Source organism: Sarcophilus harrisii, chromosome 1 (assembly GCF_902635505.1).
Source record: "Sarcophilus harrisii chromosome 1, mSarHar1.11, whole genome shotgun sequence".
Taxonomy (NCBI): Eukaryota; Metazoa; Chordata; class Mammalia; order Dasyuromorphia; family Dasyuridae; genus Sarcophilus; species Sarcophilus harrisii.
The window spans coordinates 684,822,001-684,836,971 of record NC_045426.1 but is presented as its reverse complement, the minus strand read 5'-3'; the positions used below and the strand labels follow the sequence as shown (position 1 = coordinate 684,836,971).

Genomic DNA, 14,971 nt, shown 5'->3' with positions numbered 1-14,971 from the left:
GAAGAACTTAGATCAAAAATTTTTAAATGTGTATTAAAGAATAAGTTAATTTAAGTCAGTTAGGGTATTTGATGGCCAGTGGGTGTGTAGAGAGCTGTAGGAATCTTTGAGGATTAAGAATGTCCTTTTTTTCCTCTTCCTCTGTTTCCCCATCTATAAAATGAAGTGCTTGTATTAGATGCAGGGATCTGTAGCAGACCTCTGAGATAACATAAGTATTTAAAGAGCTTCATGATCTTCCCTCTTGGTCATTAATTGTTACCCACCTGCACTACTTGCTTGGTCCCTGTGTGTGATCTTCACCTCCTGCTTCTGCTGAATGCTTTTCCTCCTCATCTCTACCTTCTAGATTACCCAACTTCAAGGGCCAACTTAGATGCCTCCATCATCTGGAGGACTTTCCTGATCTCCCTGATTGTTAGTACCTTTGCCTCCCTGCCTCCCTCCCTCCAAGAAACAAAATTATTCCTTTTACTTTATCTGTTGCTTTCTTCCATTAGATTGTAAGCAGCATTTCCTTTTGTCCTTGTCTCCCCAGTATTTTGCATGGGTATCTGATACATTGTATGAGCTCACTTAATCTTGTTGAATTTTGTACAACAGTTTTATTTTACAGGAGTTTGAGACCCTGAGAGATTAAACACTGGGACTCCACCTAGTGTCAGAGCCAGGATTCAAAAGCAGGCTTTCCTAGTGATTCTTGATTCATTGTCCATATGTTATACTGCAGTGTCTCGGATGGTCACTAAGACCCTTTCAAGTTCTGACATTTTTTGATTTTGTGGGGAAAAACAACTGCCTATGAAATTATCCCTTCTAATCCTTTATTTTAAGTGATCAGTCGAAATAGACTGATTAGTCTGATGGTAATCACTTTTTGTAGACCATTAGAATAACTTTTGTCTCCTTTGATTTTTAACCTTGTATTCTTGGGTGAATTTATATCTAGAATGTAAAATAAATAGAAAATCATTTCAGTTGAGCAAGAACAGTTAAGAGCAGGGGTTCCAGAAAGGCCTTTTTGGAGGAAGTGAGTACAGGTAAGGAGCAAGGCACGCGTGGGCCTGCAAAAGCCCAGAGGTAAGATCTACAAAAAACAGCAAAGAATTCTGCAAGTCCCTGCAGTGATTCTTCATTTGGTGAACGTTACTAAGCATGGCTGGTGCCTTGGTATTAGTACTGGCAGGTACAAAGTATAGATAAGGCCCACTGTGGATAAAAGGGATAGAGATTTAGGCTTTGGATTGACTCCTAACAAGGGTAAGCTGTTACCTGATAATGAGCTCTTTCCCCCAAATCTCTTTCTCACCCATACTAAGATTTCCATCTTCACTGATTTACTTTTGAGATGGTCCAAAGCCTTGCTCTCTCCTCTATCCTCTTCTACTATAAAGGTGGCTTGGGTAATCCATTAGGAGGCTAATACTTTAGAATGAAAAGAGTTTTCCCTGCTTTTAATCTTCATGACAAAAGCATTCCAAGAGTCAGAGTGCATTGGATGCTTGGGTGTACAAAGAGAGATGAGACTTTAGGCTGACCTCATCTTGGTCTTTGGAAGATCTTGGCTTTCTACTAGACCTTCTTAAATTTCTTTTCTGTGAAATAATAGATATTTAAAAGCAGGTTGCTCATAATTAAGCTATGGATTTGTTAGTGTGGTGTTCTTCTTTTTTATAATATGATCATTCTCTCTGGGAGCAGGTTTCTTGGGGAGGTTTTCTGGAGGCAGCCTTAGTTTCAGTTCAAAGTAATAATCACTTCAAACGCAGCCAGGAGTTAAAATCCATTCCTTTATTGTGCCCTTTAAAGTCTTGAGCTTCAGCCCCTAGCTCCCTCCGAATATCTCCAGCCAGCACAAAGGTGGAATATGGAATGAATCTGTCTCCGCCTCTGAGAGTGGGCTTCTGTCCCTGGCCCTGAGAGCTTCTTGCTTATATGTTGTACACTGAGTATATACCAATCATTATATCACTGGGAAACCATTATTTGTTGTAGGATTAAATCGATTCTAAACTAAATTTAAACATAGTCTCCTCAATTCCACTTAGTACCTTGTTTCAAGTTCTGGCCCATAACATCTTCTTGAAGGATCAGATCAATCATACTGAACCATGCTAAATTAGATAATTATTGTCTCTATCAATTCTAATGACAACACTTTGTAAGGATTCCAACAGTTAGCTTTTTTTTTTTTTTTTAAGGATGTTACTGATCTTTCTCATATTTTTTGTGATTTCAGATGATGAATTAAATCTTCTGGTTATCATCGTTGACACAAACCCAATTTGGTGGGGGAAACAAGCTTTGAAAGAATCTCAGGTAAAGTTTATCAGGCTGAAGATTGCTTTTTAAAATTTTAATAGTAAATTAATTGAATATCAGAATTGCTATTTTGAAATAAGATAGAGAATTTTGGCTCTTGAAATGTCATTTAGCCTCAAATGGATATTTATACTATTTTGAATTTGCTTATTGGAAAAGATAGAGAATTCATATTGTAAGTGTTATAATTTACAATATTTAAAATCAATTAATTAGCAAGCATCTGGTACCTACACACCAGTAACTTAAACTATGAATACTCAAGACATACTGTATTTGTTTTCCAAATGTCGTACTATATACTTTTTTGGAGTTTTAATGTTTATTTAGTGCAATAGGTAGAAATAGTTACAAGAAAAAGAAGAAAAATATAATTTTCTGAGATTTTCAGATATTTTTATTTGAGCATTCTAATAAAAACTTATGTACAAAAAAAAGCAGTATGTGCAAGTTCAAATCCTAAATATGTTTCCCAATTATTTAACTATAGATTTTATTATGTTTAATAATGGATTTTTGATAGAATAATTTTAAATTCCACTGTTGGAATTTGTGCCCATCACCTTTCCTAATTTCTTCCTTTTTAACAGTTCACATTATCAAAATGCATAGATGCTGTCATGGTGATGGGAAATTCTCACTTATTTATGAATCGTTCCAACAAACTTGCTGTGATAGCAAGTCATATTCAAGAGAGGTATGATTGTTGTGATTAATACTTTAATGTTTCTGAATATTCTTGAGGCTTGTGTACCTTCAGTGAATAGTATCCACAATATTAATGGGAAAGAAGGATATCTTAAATTAAATCCCATATCTTAAATTATGGGATAGTAGAATCTCATTAGGTGAAAACAGATAATTAAAATAGAACCCAAATAAAGCAACTCTTGTTTCTCAGCTTATTGTTTGTTTTTCCCATTCTATATTTTATGGTCAAGCCATTTTAGTAAAATGCTAAGACCTAAATAAATGACAGATATCATCAGGAGCAAGTTGCTCAGCAGTTCATTGGTTCAGATAACTCTTTAAAACCCTAAGTTGCAGGATAATTAATGATTTGAATTGGTAGAGGGAATTGCCTCACTGGGAGTCCCCTACTAAGCTAATGGAATCACAGGTCAGACGCCCAGTTACATGGTGCATACCACTCTGCTGGGCTTCAAAAGAAAAAAGGACTGCCTGTACCCCAAATTATGATACTAGGGATATAAGGTTTGGCATGTTACTATGGGATTGATGCCCTTTAAATTCCTATAAGGGGGGCAGCCAGATGGTGTACCAGAGAGCACCAGCCCTTATTTCTCTGGAAGAATCCTATTCAGAAAGTTCTCTTCATTTTCTTTACTGAAATGAAATTTTATGATTTGAATTCTTTTTTATTCAAAATGGCTTAACTTTTACTGAAGAATTTAAAATTAAAAGACTTTATGTATTATGTTTATTTGCTTTTCTTTCCTTTTTTTTTTCCCAAGTCGATTCTTGTATCCTGGAAAGAACTGGAAATTTGGAGACTTTTTTGGTGATCCTGGCTGCAGCTCTGCCGATTATAATCCTTCTGGTAGTAAGGATGGAAAATATGAGTTATTAACTGCAGCAAATGAAGTGATTACTGAAGAGATTAAAGATCTTATGACCAAAAGTAAGTGGAGTTTAGAGGCTTTTAATTTATTATTTAAAGGACTTAGAGGTCTAGAATTCTTGGGGGAAATTAGTGACCTCTTGAATTTCTTAGTACTTTCTACTTTGGTAATCTTTTAAGAATTTTTGTTATTGGAATTTTTTATTAAGCATCTTTGTGTTACTTGATCTTTTAGTCTTTAAACTGATTAACTCAAAGAAAAGAAAACATTTGTTAAGACTTTTTTAACATTTGTTAAGAAAAAGTACAAGATGGCAGCATCCTAGCACCCACACTTTAGTTTCTGCCCAAATTCTTGTTGGATTAAAGCTGTTTCAAAGACCTATTGACTTGAATTTATTGATTCTCTACTAAATGACTCATGTGTGCCGGATAATGCACTCTGAGGAACACAAGAGGTTCCTCAGAGGTATAAGGTAATGGCTTTCAAAAACTCACAGTCTGGTCACTAGGATAAGATGTAGACTCAGAAAAGAAAAAAAAAGAAACAACAATAATATAGGGCAATGCCCTGCGCACCTCTGTAGAATCATAAATTTGGCAGAAACCTTTGTGGTCTTTCCACCAAACCAAAAGCAATTTTGAGCTGTGGTTTTTGCTATTCTTGAATTTGATATTACCTAGGATCCTCAGATCTTTTATAGATGAATTCTGGTTAGCCCGTGCCTCTTCCCATTTAGACATGTGAAAATGATTTATTTTAAACACGTGTAAGATTTTTACATTTATCTTTCAAATTTTATCTTTTTAGATTCCTTTCAAGATTTTAGGCTGTCAAAAGCATCTTGAATCCTAATTGCCTGAACTAATATATTAACTCTCTCTTGTCATTTGCAAATATAATAATGCCATTCAGACTTTCACCTGAATCAGAAAAAATATTGACCATCATAAGGATATGTGCAGGTTCCTTGGGAACTTCACTGGAGATCTTCCAAGTTGACATCAGGTTGCTAACTTTTGGGATCTAGTCATTCTCTTTTTTACATCCCTTTCTCTTTTCCACAAAAATAGCAATTTTGTCCCAAGTATTGTTAAAATGGAGGTAAATTATAGCTGCAGCCTTCCCTGGTCTATCAATATATTAACCCTCTCAAAAGTAAATGGGCTTAAAAAATTAAATTTAAAAAAAAGTAAATAGACTTAGTCTATAATCTATAATCTTGCAGAAATAAGGTTTGCTTGAGTGAGTAAGACTTCATTAGATGTTTCCCAACTGTCCTTCTAATTCCTTATAGAATTTTATGTCTATGATCAAGCTAAAAAAGTCAGTGCTGGAGCACCAGAGAAGAAATATCTTTTTGTTTGATCCAAGTGCCTTTGTATTTTGAAATCTTTGCTGTAAGGGCTGGCTCTCATTAGACTGAACTGCAGGCTACCAAGACATCATGATGTAAGAGCAGAAGGCACAAATTTAAAAAGAAAAAGGAAAAAGACAACTTTAGAAATATACCCATGAATTTCTTTGAGACTAATCAAAAGCTGTTGGAAAATAGTCATTTGCAGATAATTCTGTCCTTTTTTGAGCTTTTTCTTTTCCAGTTGGGAGGTAAGTCAACAAGCAATTTATTAAGGATCTGTTATGTGTGATACACTGTGATAAGTTTTAGGGATACAAAATGAGGCAAAAACCATGTCTTCCTTAAAAGGAACTCATGGGAAGACAATGCACAAATAAGTATGAACAAACAAGATGAAGATTGAAGTTTTTCATGTAGAATTTTTTATAGGGATGTTTTATTTCAGAGGGAACTAAATACATTAGGGTGGAGAAGAAATTATTGTTTGTCCTGTTATATTAAGTTTTAAAAGTATATTTTTAAATTGAAAAGCATTTTTATTTTCTCTTTGTATACAATCTTTCTTTAAACATTTTAATCGTTGGAGTTTGTGTCAAAGGATGCTTGGTTTCAAAATTAAGTGGATAATAATGGATTAAATATTTAAACTCAGGAAAGAGTAAACAAAAATGCTTTTTATAAAATTGCTTATTTTCAGGTGACATGGAGGGACAGCGTACAGAAACATTGTTGGCAGGATCTCTTGCAAAAGCACTTTGTTGTATCCTTTATTATTAGAATTCTTGTATTTTCCCTGTAATTAAAAATATTTTAAATTGTAATTTTTTAGAGGACCTTGGATACTTATAATAGTGGTGGCATGAACTATGAAAATAGTAGATAATTAAAATGATATTTGTTTGGCTTTGGAATGTTTTCATGTTCATGTTTGAGTATGTTCCTTAATTCTAAAAAAAGATATTCACAGAATGGGCAAGGAAGTAAAAGGTATCAACCTTTGTTTTTCTACTAGTGAATGTTGATGTCATTTATTTTATTGTCAGTTTCATCTCATTTCTGTGTGGGGAGGATGGGCTAATTAGAAATTGGTTTGGGCTAAAAGATGTGATGTTCTTATAAGACTGAACTAGAGTTAAATTTGTATTTTTTAATTTATCTTTTATAGATAACCAAGAAATGAAGTCAAGAATATTGGTAGGAATTTCCATAAGGAAATATGTTTAACATGATTATACATGTATCATCTATATCAGATTGCTTGCTGTCTTGGGGGAGGGAAGGGAAGGGAAAGGAAGGGAGAGAGGGAGAAAAATTTGGAGCTCAAATTTTTCAAAGGTGAATCTTGAAAACTATCTTGGCATGTTGGGACTAGGGGGAAGAATTTCCATAAGAAATTGTGCTGACATGATTGTTAAGTAAGTGAAATTTTAATATAGATCAACTTTCTGTTAAGGTCATTAAGGCTGCAGAAGACAGTGCTTTGCAATATATGAACTTCATGAATGTCATCTTTGCAGCACAGAAACAGGTCTGTATTATTAATTAGGGAATGTATAATATCATACTGAAAGAATGAGTGTCAGACTTTAATCAGGTTATCTCTGTGGAGAGACAGGAGTTCAAGAAGCTGCCTTCAAGACATTTGCTGGTCAGCTTACTATATTTATTCCAGTTTCTCCAGTTGGAGAGTGGACCTACTCATCATCTTCTTAGTTCAATAGAGATCATTTGAAGATTACACTCTTTATTTTGAAAATAACGTTTCAGTCATAGATCGTTAAAACAATAGGAGTTTCAAAACTACTCTACTTTCACACAAATTATTTAAACAACATCTTTCTTTTCTCTTTTCAGTGTCGAAAACTATTTACTTAGTTTTTATGAATTTCCTTTTTACTACATATTTTTGCTTATAGTGGTATTTTAGATGCTTTGATAGTTTTTACTTCCAATCTTATATAATTTTAAAATTTTGGTTTCAGAATATTGTGATTGATGCTTGTGTCTTAGATACTGATTCAGGACTCCTCCAACAGGTATGTTTCTTTCTTTTTTAATTCATTGAATCTTTATTGAACACATAATGTATGCAAATGATAAGAGACAAAACTAAAACACACACATGTGGCATCTACCCTCGAGGAATAGAGAAAACTTACAAACAAGTAATTGATAGAAATTTGAAGATGATAAGTGCCTGAATTACAACATAAATTATGAAACTTTGGAAGAAGAAATTGCTAAAGGAGGTGGAATTGAAAATAGGCCTTTCCGTCAGCAGATGGAGAGAGGGAATGCGGCGCATCAGGGGATCATGTGATCAGTGATCAGAAGCGCAGAGGCCAGCGAATGGTGGATTTGTTTAGGCGACAGTGAGTAGTGCTTCAGTCTGGGGAGATTTGGGGGAGTCATATGAAATAAAGCTGGAAAGGTAACAACAGTCCCGAGGTGGAAAGGAGGGGGAATAAGGTAGAAGGCAAAGCCCTCCATGGATGGAGTTGGACTTGTGGGCTTCAGGAGAATAGAAAAATGTTTAGAAGCTGTCTATTGAAGAAATTCAGTAAAAATGAAGATAAAGATTGCTGAATGTCTGTGAGAGCCTACAGGAGGTTGAATTTGAGGCATATTAAAGGTTTAACTGCAGCTATAATGTTCAGTGTTTTATGTGGGTTTTCAGGATATACAATTTTTTGGGAATAAGATTTTCTGTAGAGATTCTTTAATATACGGGAGTGAGAGGAAGTGTTGGAAGGATGAAATCATAGGGTCAGTCTCACTTCTGATACCTTTCACCTATGACCCTCTCAATACTCCAGGCAGCTCTGAGATTCTTAAGTTAAAGGGATGTTACATGACCATTTGTCCCATTAGACATTCCAAGTTGGATGTCTTGGAAGCATCTTATACTTAGCATGTCCAGACCAGACCTAGCCACTTCCAAATGGCCCTCTTTTTATTGACGTTACCATCATTTTCCCAAGTCTCTCAGTCTTATAACCTTGGCTTTTATTTTCCTTCTTCCCATGTGGCCAATCAGTTGCCAAAACTTGCTGGGTTTTTTTTTGTTGTTGTTGTTGTTGTTGTTCGTTTTGTTTTGTTTTGTTTTTTGCTGAGGCAATTGGGGTTAAGTGACTTGCCCAGTGTCACTCAGCTAGGAAATATTAAGTGTCTGAGGCCACATTTGAACTCAGGTCCTCTTGACTTCAGGACCATATTCCATCCACTGCACCAACTAGCTGTCCCAATCTTGCTATTTTTTAAACAACCTCTCTTACATATGATTCTATCCCTCTTGTCTTTTCAGATCCTACCTTAGTTCATGCCATCATCACCTAGTCTAGATTACTGCAACTGCCTCCTTTTATTTCTTTCTACTTTTCAGTTTATTTTTAAATTAAAAAACATTTTTTTCTCATTTATTTTCCCTTCCAAACCGTTCTTGATTAATTGACAGTATCCCAATCTACCCTCAGCCTCTTTTGCTGAAAATCACAGAAAAGGGCCCTAATATGATACTTCTTTGTTGTTGTTATTGTTTGGTCATATCAGTTATGTCTGACTCTTTGGGGTCTCATTGGTGATTTTTGTAGCAAAGATACTTCCTTTGCCTTTTCCAGTTCATTTTATAGATGAGGAAACTGAGGCAAACAGGTTTAAGTGACTTGCTCAGGGTCACACAGGCAGTAAGTGTCTGAGGCCAGATTTGAACTCAGATCTTCTTTGTTCCAAGTCCAGTGTTCTATCCACTGAGCCATCTAAAGGCCGTTCTTTCATTTGCACCAAAATATTTGTTTTTAGTCTTGGAAGCATGAAGATCCTTTTGTGTAGCCTACTTCAGTTGGTTTTCTAAATTGGTGATTCCCTTGTTAAGTAGTAGAGTTGGTGACTAAAAGTATCTGAGGTTCGTTGTAATAAAAAATAATTCCCATTGTGACACCATAAGCACATTAGAACAAGGGAGAGTTTACCTGCCAGATTGTTGGGAGAAGGGAGAAATTTGTGAACAGACAAGAAATAGAAAAATTATGAAATGCAAAATGGATAATTTTGATTACATTAAATCAAAAGGTTTTGCACAAACAAAATTAATATAGCTAAGATTAGAAGGGAAGCAGAAAGCTGGGAAGCAATTTTTATAGACATGTGTTCCTAATAAAGTCTTCATTTCTAAAATGTATAGAGAATTAACTTAAATTTATAAGAATACAAGTCATTCCCCAATTGACAAATAGTCAAAGAATATGAACAGACAATTTTCAGGTGAAGAAATGAAAGCTATCTATAGCCATATGAAAAAATGCTCTAAATCAGTATTGATTAGAGAAATGCAAATTAAAACATCTCTGAGGTACCATCTCATGCCTATCATATTGACTGAGATTATAAGAAAAGATAATGATTAATTTTATGTTGGAAGGGATGTGGGAAAATTGGGACACTAATGCATTGTTGGTAGAATTGTGAACTGACCCAACCATTCTGGAGATCATTATCCCTGTGATCCAGCAGTGACTCTCCTGGGTCTGTATCCCAGAGAAATCATAAATGAGAGAAAAGGATCCACATGTAAAAAATGTTTGCATCAGCTCTTTTTGTGGTGGCAAAAAATTGGAAAATGAGTGGATGCCCATTAATTGGGGAATGGCTAAATAAGTTATCATAAATTAATGTAATAGACTATTATTCTTTTGTAAGAAATGAATAGGCTGATTTCAGAAAATCCTGGAAAGATTTACTAAACTGATGCTGAGTGAAGCAAGAAAAACCAGGAAACATTGTATATAGCCAACAGTAAGATTGTATCATGATCAACTATGATAGACTTGGCAGTTCTCGGCAATTCAGTGATCTAAGGCAATTCCAATAGACTTTGGATGGAAAATGTGATCTTCACCCATAAAGAGAACTATGGGAACTAAATGCAGATAAAAGCATACTATTTTTACCTTTTGTTGTCCTTTTGTAATTTTTTTCTCATGGTTTTTCCCTTTTGTTCTGATTTGTCTCTCCCAACATGACTTATATGGAAATAGGTTAAAAAAAAAAAAAAGCATATTTGTATCCTAAAAAGAAAAAGTAATTCCCATTTAATTTGCAGACTCACATTCACCCTGATCACCCTGACGTCCATTGTAGGTATCATTCTTCAGATTTTCATCATTGTAAAAAATACAGGAGTGATAATCTGTGCCCATGGTATATATTTATTTACAGGCCTGTGACATTACAGGGGGCATATACTTGAAGGTACCCCAGATGCTATCGCTTCTTCAGTATTTATTGGTAAGGAAATATTTATAAGAAATCTTTTAAATGAGCTGTGCACATTTGTACCTCTTTAAAAACATCTTTCTGAGACTCTATAGATATTAGACAATGCTCAGGAACTGAATGTTGTAAGAACACAGTCAATTAACTACTATAATGATTGCTGTACTGGAATGCCCCCAAAAATCTTCCGTATATGGGATCTTTAGTTTTGTTGGTTTGGGGACTCTCAGTGTCTGGGTCATGGCCTGTCTACATCTTAGCAGATGGTCTCTGTGATTTGTGGCCAGAAAAATTCATCTGCTCTTGATCAGCTTTCTAGTCTTGTGGAACCTTACCTTCAAGAACCAGGTATTACCTCTATGGTATAGCAAAGCATCAGACCAGGTGCTTCATACTAATAAAACAGAATACAAATACTGATCTTGGTGTTACTGTTAATTTTCCTTTTCCCAAGCAAACAACAAGAGAAGAAAAAGATTGTATACAATTTAGTATTAAATTAAATGAAGGACCAAATTCATAACTTAGTTAAAGGAAATGAAAAATTGTGTCTTTAAGTAATTTATTTTTGTGGTAAATATTTGGTATTTATATTTCACATCCCCTAGTAAATTCCTCTCTGGTATTAATAACACTTCTTTTATTTTTATTTTAAACAGTGGGTATTTCTTCCTGATCAAGACCAAAGGTCTCAGTTAAACCTCCCACCTCCCATTCACGTTGACTATAGAGCTGCTTGCTTTTGTCATAGAAATCTCATTGAAATTGGTTATGTCTGCTCTGTATGTTTGTCAAGTAAGTTTATATATAGCTGATTTTTTCACAGTTGGGTACTGGGGAGATTTTAATTATCCTTAACTGAAATCATCTTGTTCATTTCATTTGCAGTATTCTGCAATTTCAGCCCTATTTGCACCACATGCGAGTAAGTATCTGTGATATGTGTGAATGGCACACATTTTCGATATATAACGTACTAAAAAATCTTCTTTATTGTGTGTCATTTTAGGACAGCTTTTAAGATTTCACTACCTCCTGTTCTGAAAGCCAAGAAGAAGAAATTAAAAGCATCTTCCTTGTGACCAGAAAAACCACCAGAAACTTGACCCTCTTTTCTCCAACTTCTTTTTACTGCAGTCGAGATTTTAACTAAGAAATCTGTGCTGAATGTGTTGTTAAAATAATTGATAACTGAATATACTTAGCTATTTTTTATATGCTAATTCCTTGAAGGCATTTTTTTTAAAAGAACAAATTCCTCCTGTGTCATCAGGTAGAAGAGAGCCAGGTCAGGAGGCTGCTGTTCCTGGGTAACACGAGGGGGAGAATGTTTAGCTCACTTCTGAATTTTTAAAACACTGTTACTTTCAATTTAGTTCAATAAGTATTAAGCTGTTTACAGTGGACATGGGTGCTATGTATAATCATTTCTAGGGTAATCATTTATTAAAGTAATCGAGTTGATTACTGATCTTATAACATTAATGTTTTGTCTAAGTTTAGTCCTCATTCAGGGTATATAAAATTTTCACATAATTATGACAATTTAAACACATTTTTACTCACATCCATTTCTTGTGGCTTTAATCAAGATAAAACTTCCTTAAGTAGCCGGCTTTTGCAGTACAGATGTAAACAAAATTCTCCATCCATTAATTTGCTACTCATTCTTCCTTTCAGGCATTAGCAAGTGTTCAATCCTTAATCTTTAAGAGGTCTTTATTAACCATAGCTATTTTTACCCAAATAATAATCACTGAGTGATTACAGAGCCTTTATTTTTTTAATAAATTAGGAAATATATTGGCAAATATACAAATGCTCTCTTCATATGCACTTCCCTGGGATGGCATTGGCAGAAGCTATTGAAGGGGGGCAGTTTCCAGGAAACGCTTCCATGAGAAAGCTTTTCCAGTCACAAGAGTTTTCCCTCGACATGACTCTTTCCTCATTTTAATAATTTACTAGAAAATCTCTGGAAATTGTCATTTTTCTATCACAATATTTCTTAAATTCAAAAGAAAATGATTTTTAAATTTAGTTTTAGAGAAATCACTTTCTGTAAACATTTTGAAAGTTCTTTTGTCTTCCAAATTACAGAAGTATTAGAGAAAAGGAAAATTATGGAACCAAATAAAAAAGTTTTCTTAGCATAAGACTATTCATGTTTCCTAGAAAAACATGACCATTAATTAAGTTCTGTTTGCTGAGGGAATTCAGACTGACTTTGCTGGTTTTGTTAAAGACTACAGTGAAAATATTTGTCATAATTTTTGTAAGCATTTATTCTCTTAAAAGCCTTTGATCTTTCCAGTGTGTTAGAATATTGTTATTTTAAAATCGTTGCTAAATCTTGTGGGAAGAAGCACTGACCAGGACTCAGATGCGAGTCCTAGAGCTGAAGTCCCAGGGCCTGTATTCAAATGCTGACTCTCTCTTCCATAGTGATGGAGCTAGCTGTCACCTTTTAGGTTCCTTCCAGCTCTAAATCTGATCCTGTAACTTGAATTTAAATTGCTTTTTGACATATATTAATCTTGTGATGATGGACAAGGCACTTCATTTCCCTGAGCCTTAGTGTTCTCATCTGTAAAATGGGAATTATAAACCTATCTACTTCACAGGGCTGTTGTGGAGACAATGTTCTGTAAAAACTGTAAAGTGCTATGTAAATATGAGCTGCGGTTACTTACATACTGTGCATTTGGGTGTAGTGGGGATCATTGTTTTAAGTCTAGCAAGAGATCAGAAACATTTCAGAACACTTGATCCAGAATTTTCTTTTCTCTTGTCCCATTTAAAAACTTGCTAATTTGTTCTGTTCCATTTTATTTTCATTGTATTTATAGTTAATTTTAATATGAAATTTTTTCAATAAAATAATTTGTATTTTTTCAGTTTGTTCAGATTACTTTGTCTTGTATTTTCTTGTATTTATTTCTGCTTATCTTAGAAAATTTGAGACAAAACTATCAAGTTTAATGTGATATGCTTCCGCATCATTAAAGATTTCATTTGAACACATCTAATCTCCAAATGCAAAGATTATATATAAAAATCCTCTCTTCCATATTCAGTCAATTTGAAACAAATTATTGTATAAGTAAGCATGCTTTTAATGTGATCAAAACCTATTTAAATGGTAGAAAAAATATATTGATAAGGTTATGCTTGATTATAGTTATGTTGAATTTTATGTTTTTAAATTGTTGCTGTTACTACTTTAAAAAACTAATAGTAATCAATATTATTCAGATATATTGTTATGATTCTTTGCTCTGCATCACTTAGTAATATGTATTTACTCTAGTTCTTTGACTTCTTCATATTTGTAATTTCTTGTTAAAACACCAATAATATTCCATTATATTTTCCTACCACAATTTCTTTACTCATGTAATAGTCTCAAACACATATATTTTTTTTTCTAAGTTTTTGCTTTTATACACTGTGATCTTGCTATGAATATCTTTGTATAGATAGATCTTTCCTTTTGTGTAGATAGATGTTTTCTGTAAGAGTTTAGTCTTACTAGCTTTGTTATTTGTCCTGTATATTATTCATTGCTTTCCAAGAAGATTGCACTCATTCATAGTTCCCCCACCAATGTGAAAATATGCCTACTTATCCATAGACCTGCCAGCTTTCATTTGTTGTTAAACCACATTTTTCAATTTACTGGGATGCTTTAATAACATTTTCTTAATATTAGAGATTTTGAACAACTTTCATGTGATTACTATTAGTTTGTTTTCTTTCGATGGTTGACCACACATATCAATGTATCTTTAAATTGTGTTCTTTCATTTTCAGAATTGCTTATTAACTATCATTTGCTAGACTTACTAATTTCTTTAACCTTTTGGTTAAGTATTTTAACCCTTGAATATGAAGTATTCATATTCAAGTAAAGAATATTCAAGGAGTAAAGAAGGAACCATGACCTTTTAAAACTCTTTTATGAAACTTGAGTCCTGTCATAGTTTATGAATAGCTGATTGTAGAGGCCTTGGTTGTGCCTTTCTTTATATTCCTTGCGCCCGGCACATAGAATAAAAGCTTATTTACCAAATTCCTTTGATAAATATTTGTTGAATTTCTATTATGTTGAAAATACTAGAGAATATCAATCCCGTCAAATTAAGCATTTTGACTTTCAAAATCTCAATAGGTTTGATTCCCTGTGGATCTTTCAGGCTCAATGGAGTGCTAGTGGTCACCTTGGTATCACAGCTTTTTTTGTTGTTTTTTCCAGAACTAAGAGTCCTAGTATTGGAGAGAGAGTCCTGGTTTATCTCACCTCTAGGAAGACATGAACCTGACTGTTGATTTGTGGATCTAACTTTATTTTTCTCTGGAGAGCAAATTGCTTTTTTTCTTCATTCAGTTGTAGTCTAGTTAGCCTTTGATGAAATGGTTTCTTCAGTGTCTAGAA

At 34.0% G+C, this 14,971-nt stretch overlaps 1 protein-coding gene across 3 annotated transcripts in view; it reads left to right on the top strand.

Moving 5' to 3' along the window:
* The window catches only part of GTF2H3 (general transcription factor IIH subunit 3), a 19,123-nt gene extending 4,152 nt beyond the window's left edge, over window positions 1-14,971 (top strand). For 2 of the 3 annotated variants that reach the window (XM_031948443.1, XM_012542459.3), the window contains exons 2-13: window positions 2,240-2,319; window positions 2,913-3,019; window positions 3,798-3,964; window positions 5,963-6,025; window positions 6,223-6,252; window positions 6,431-6,459; window positions 6,719-6,793; window positions 7,248-7,301; window positions 10,480-10,548; window positions 11,196-11,331; window positions 11,425-11,461; window positions 11,546-14,971. In XM_031948443.1, the coding sequence (XP_031804303.1) occupies window positions 2,240-2,319; window positions 2,913-3,019; window positions 3,798-3,964; window positions 5,963-6,025; window positions 6,223-6,252; window positions 6,431-6,459; window positions 6,719-6,793; window positions 7,248-7,301; window positions 10,480-10,548; window positions 11,196-11,331; window positions 11,425-11,461; window positions 11,546-11,618 (920 nt within the window). In that variant the 3' untranslated portion in view covers window positions 11,619-14,971. Of the gene's footprint in view, window positions 1-2,238; window positions 2,320-2,912; window positions 3,020-3,797; window positions 3,965-5,962; window positions 6,026-6,222; window positions 6,253-6,430; window positions 6,460-6,718; window positions 6,794-7,247; window positions 7,302-10,479; window positions 10,549-11,195; window positions 11,332-11,424; window positions 11,462-11,545 lie in introns of those variants that run through there. The other variant, XM_031948445.1, reaches the window with a different exon arrangement.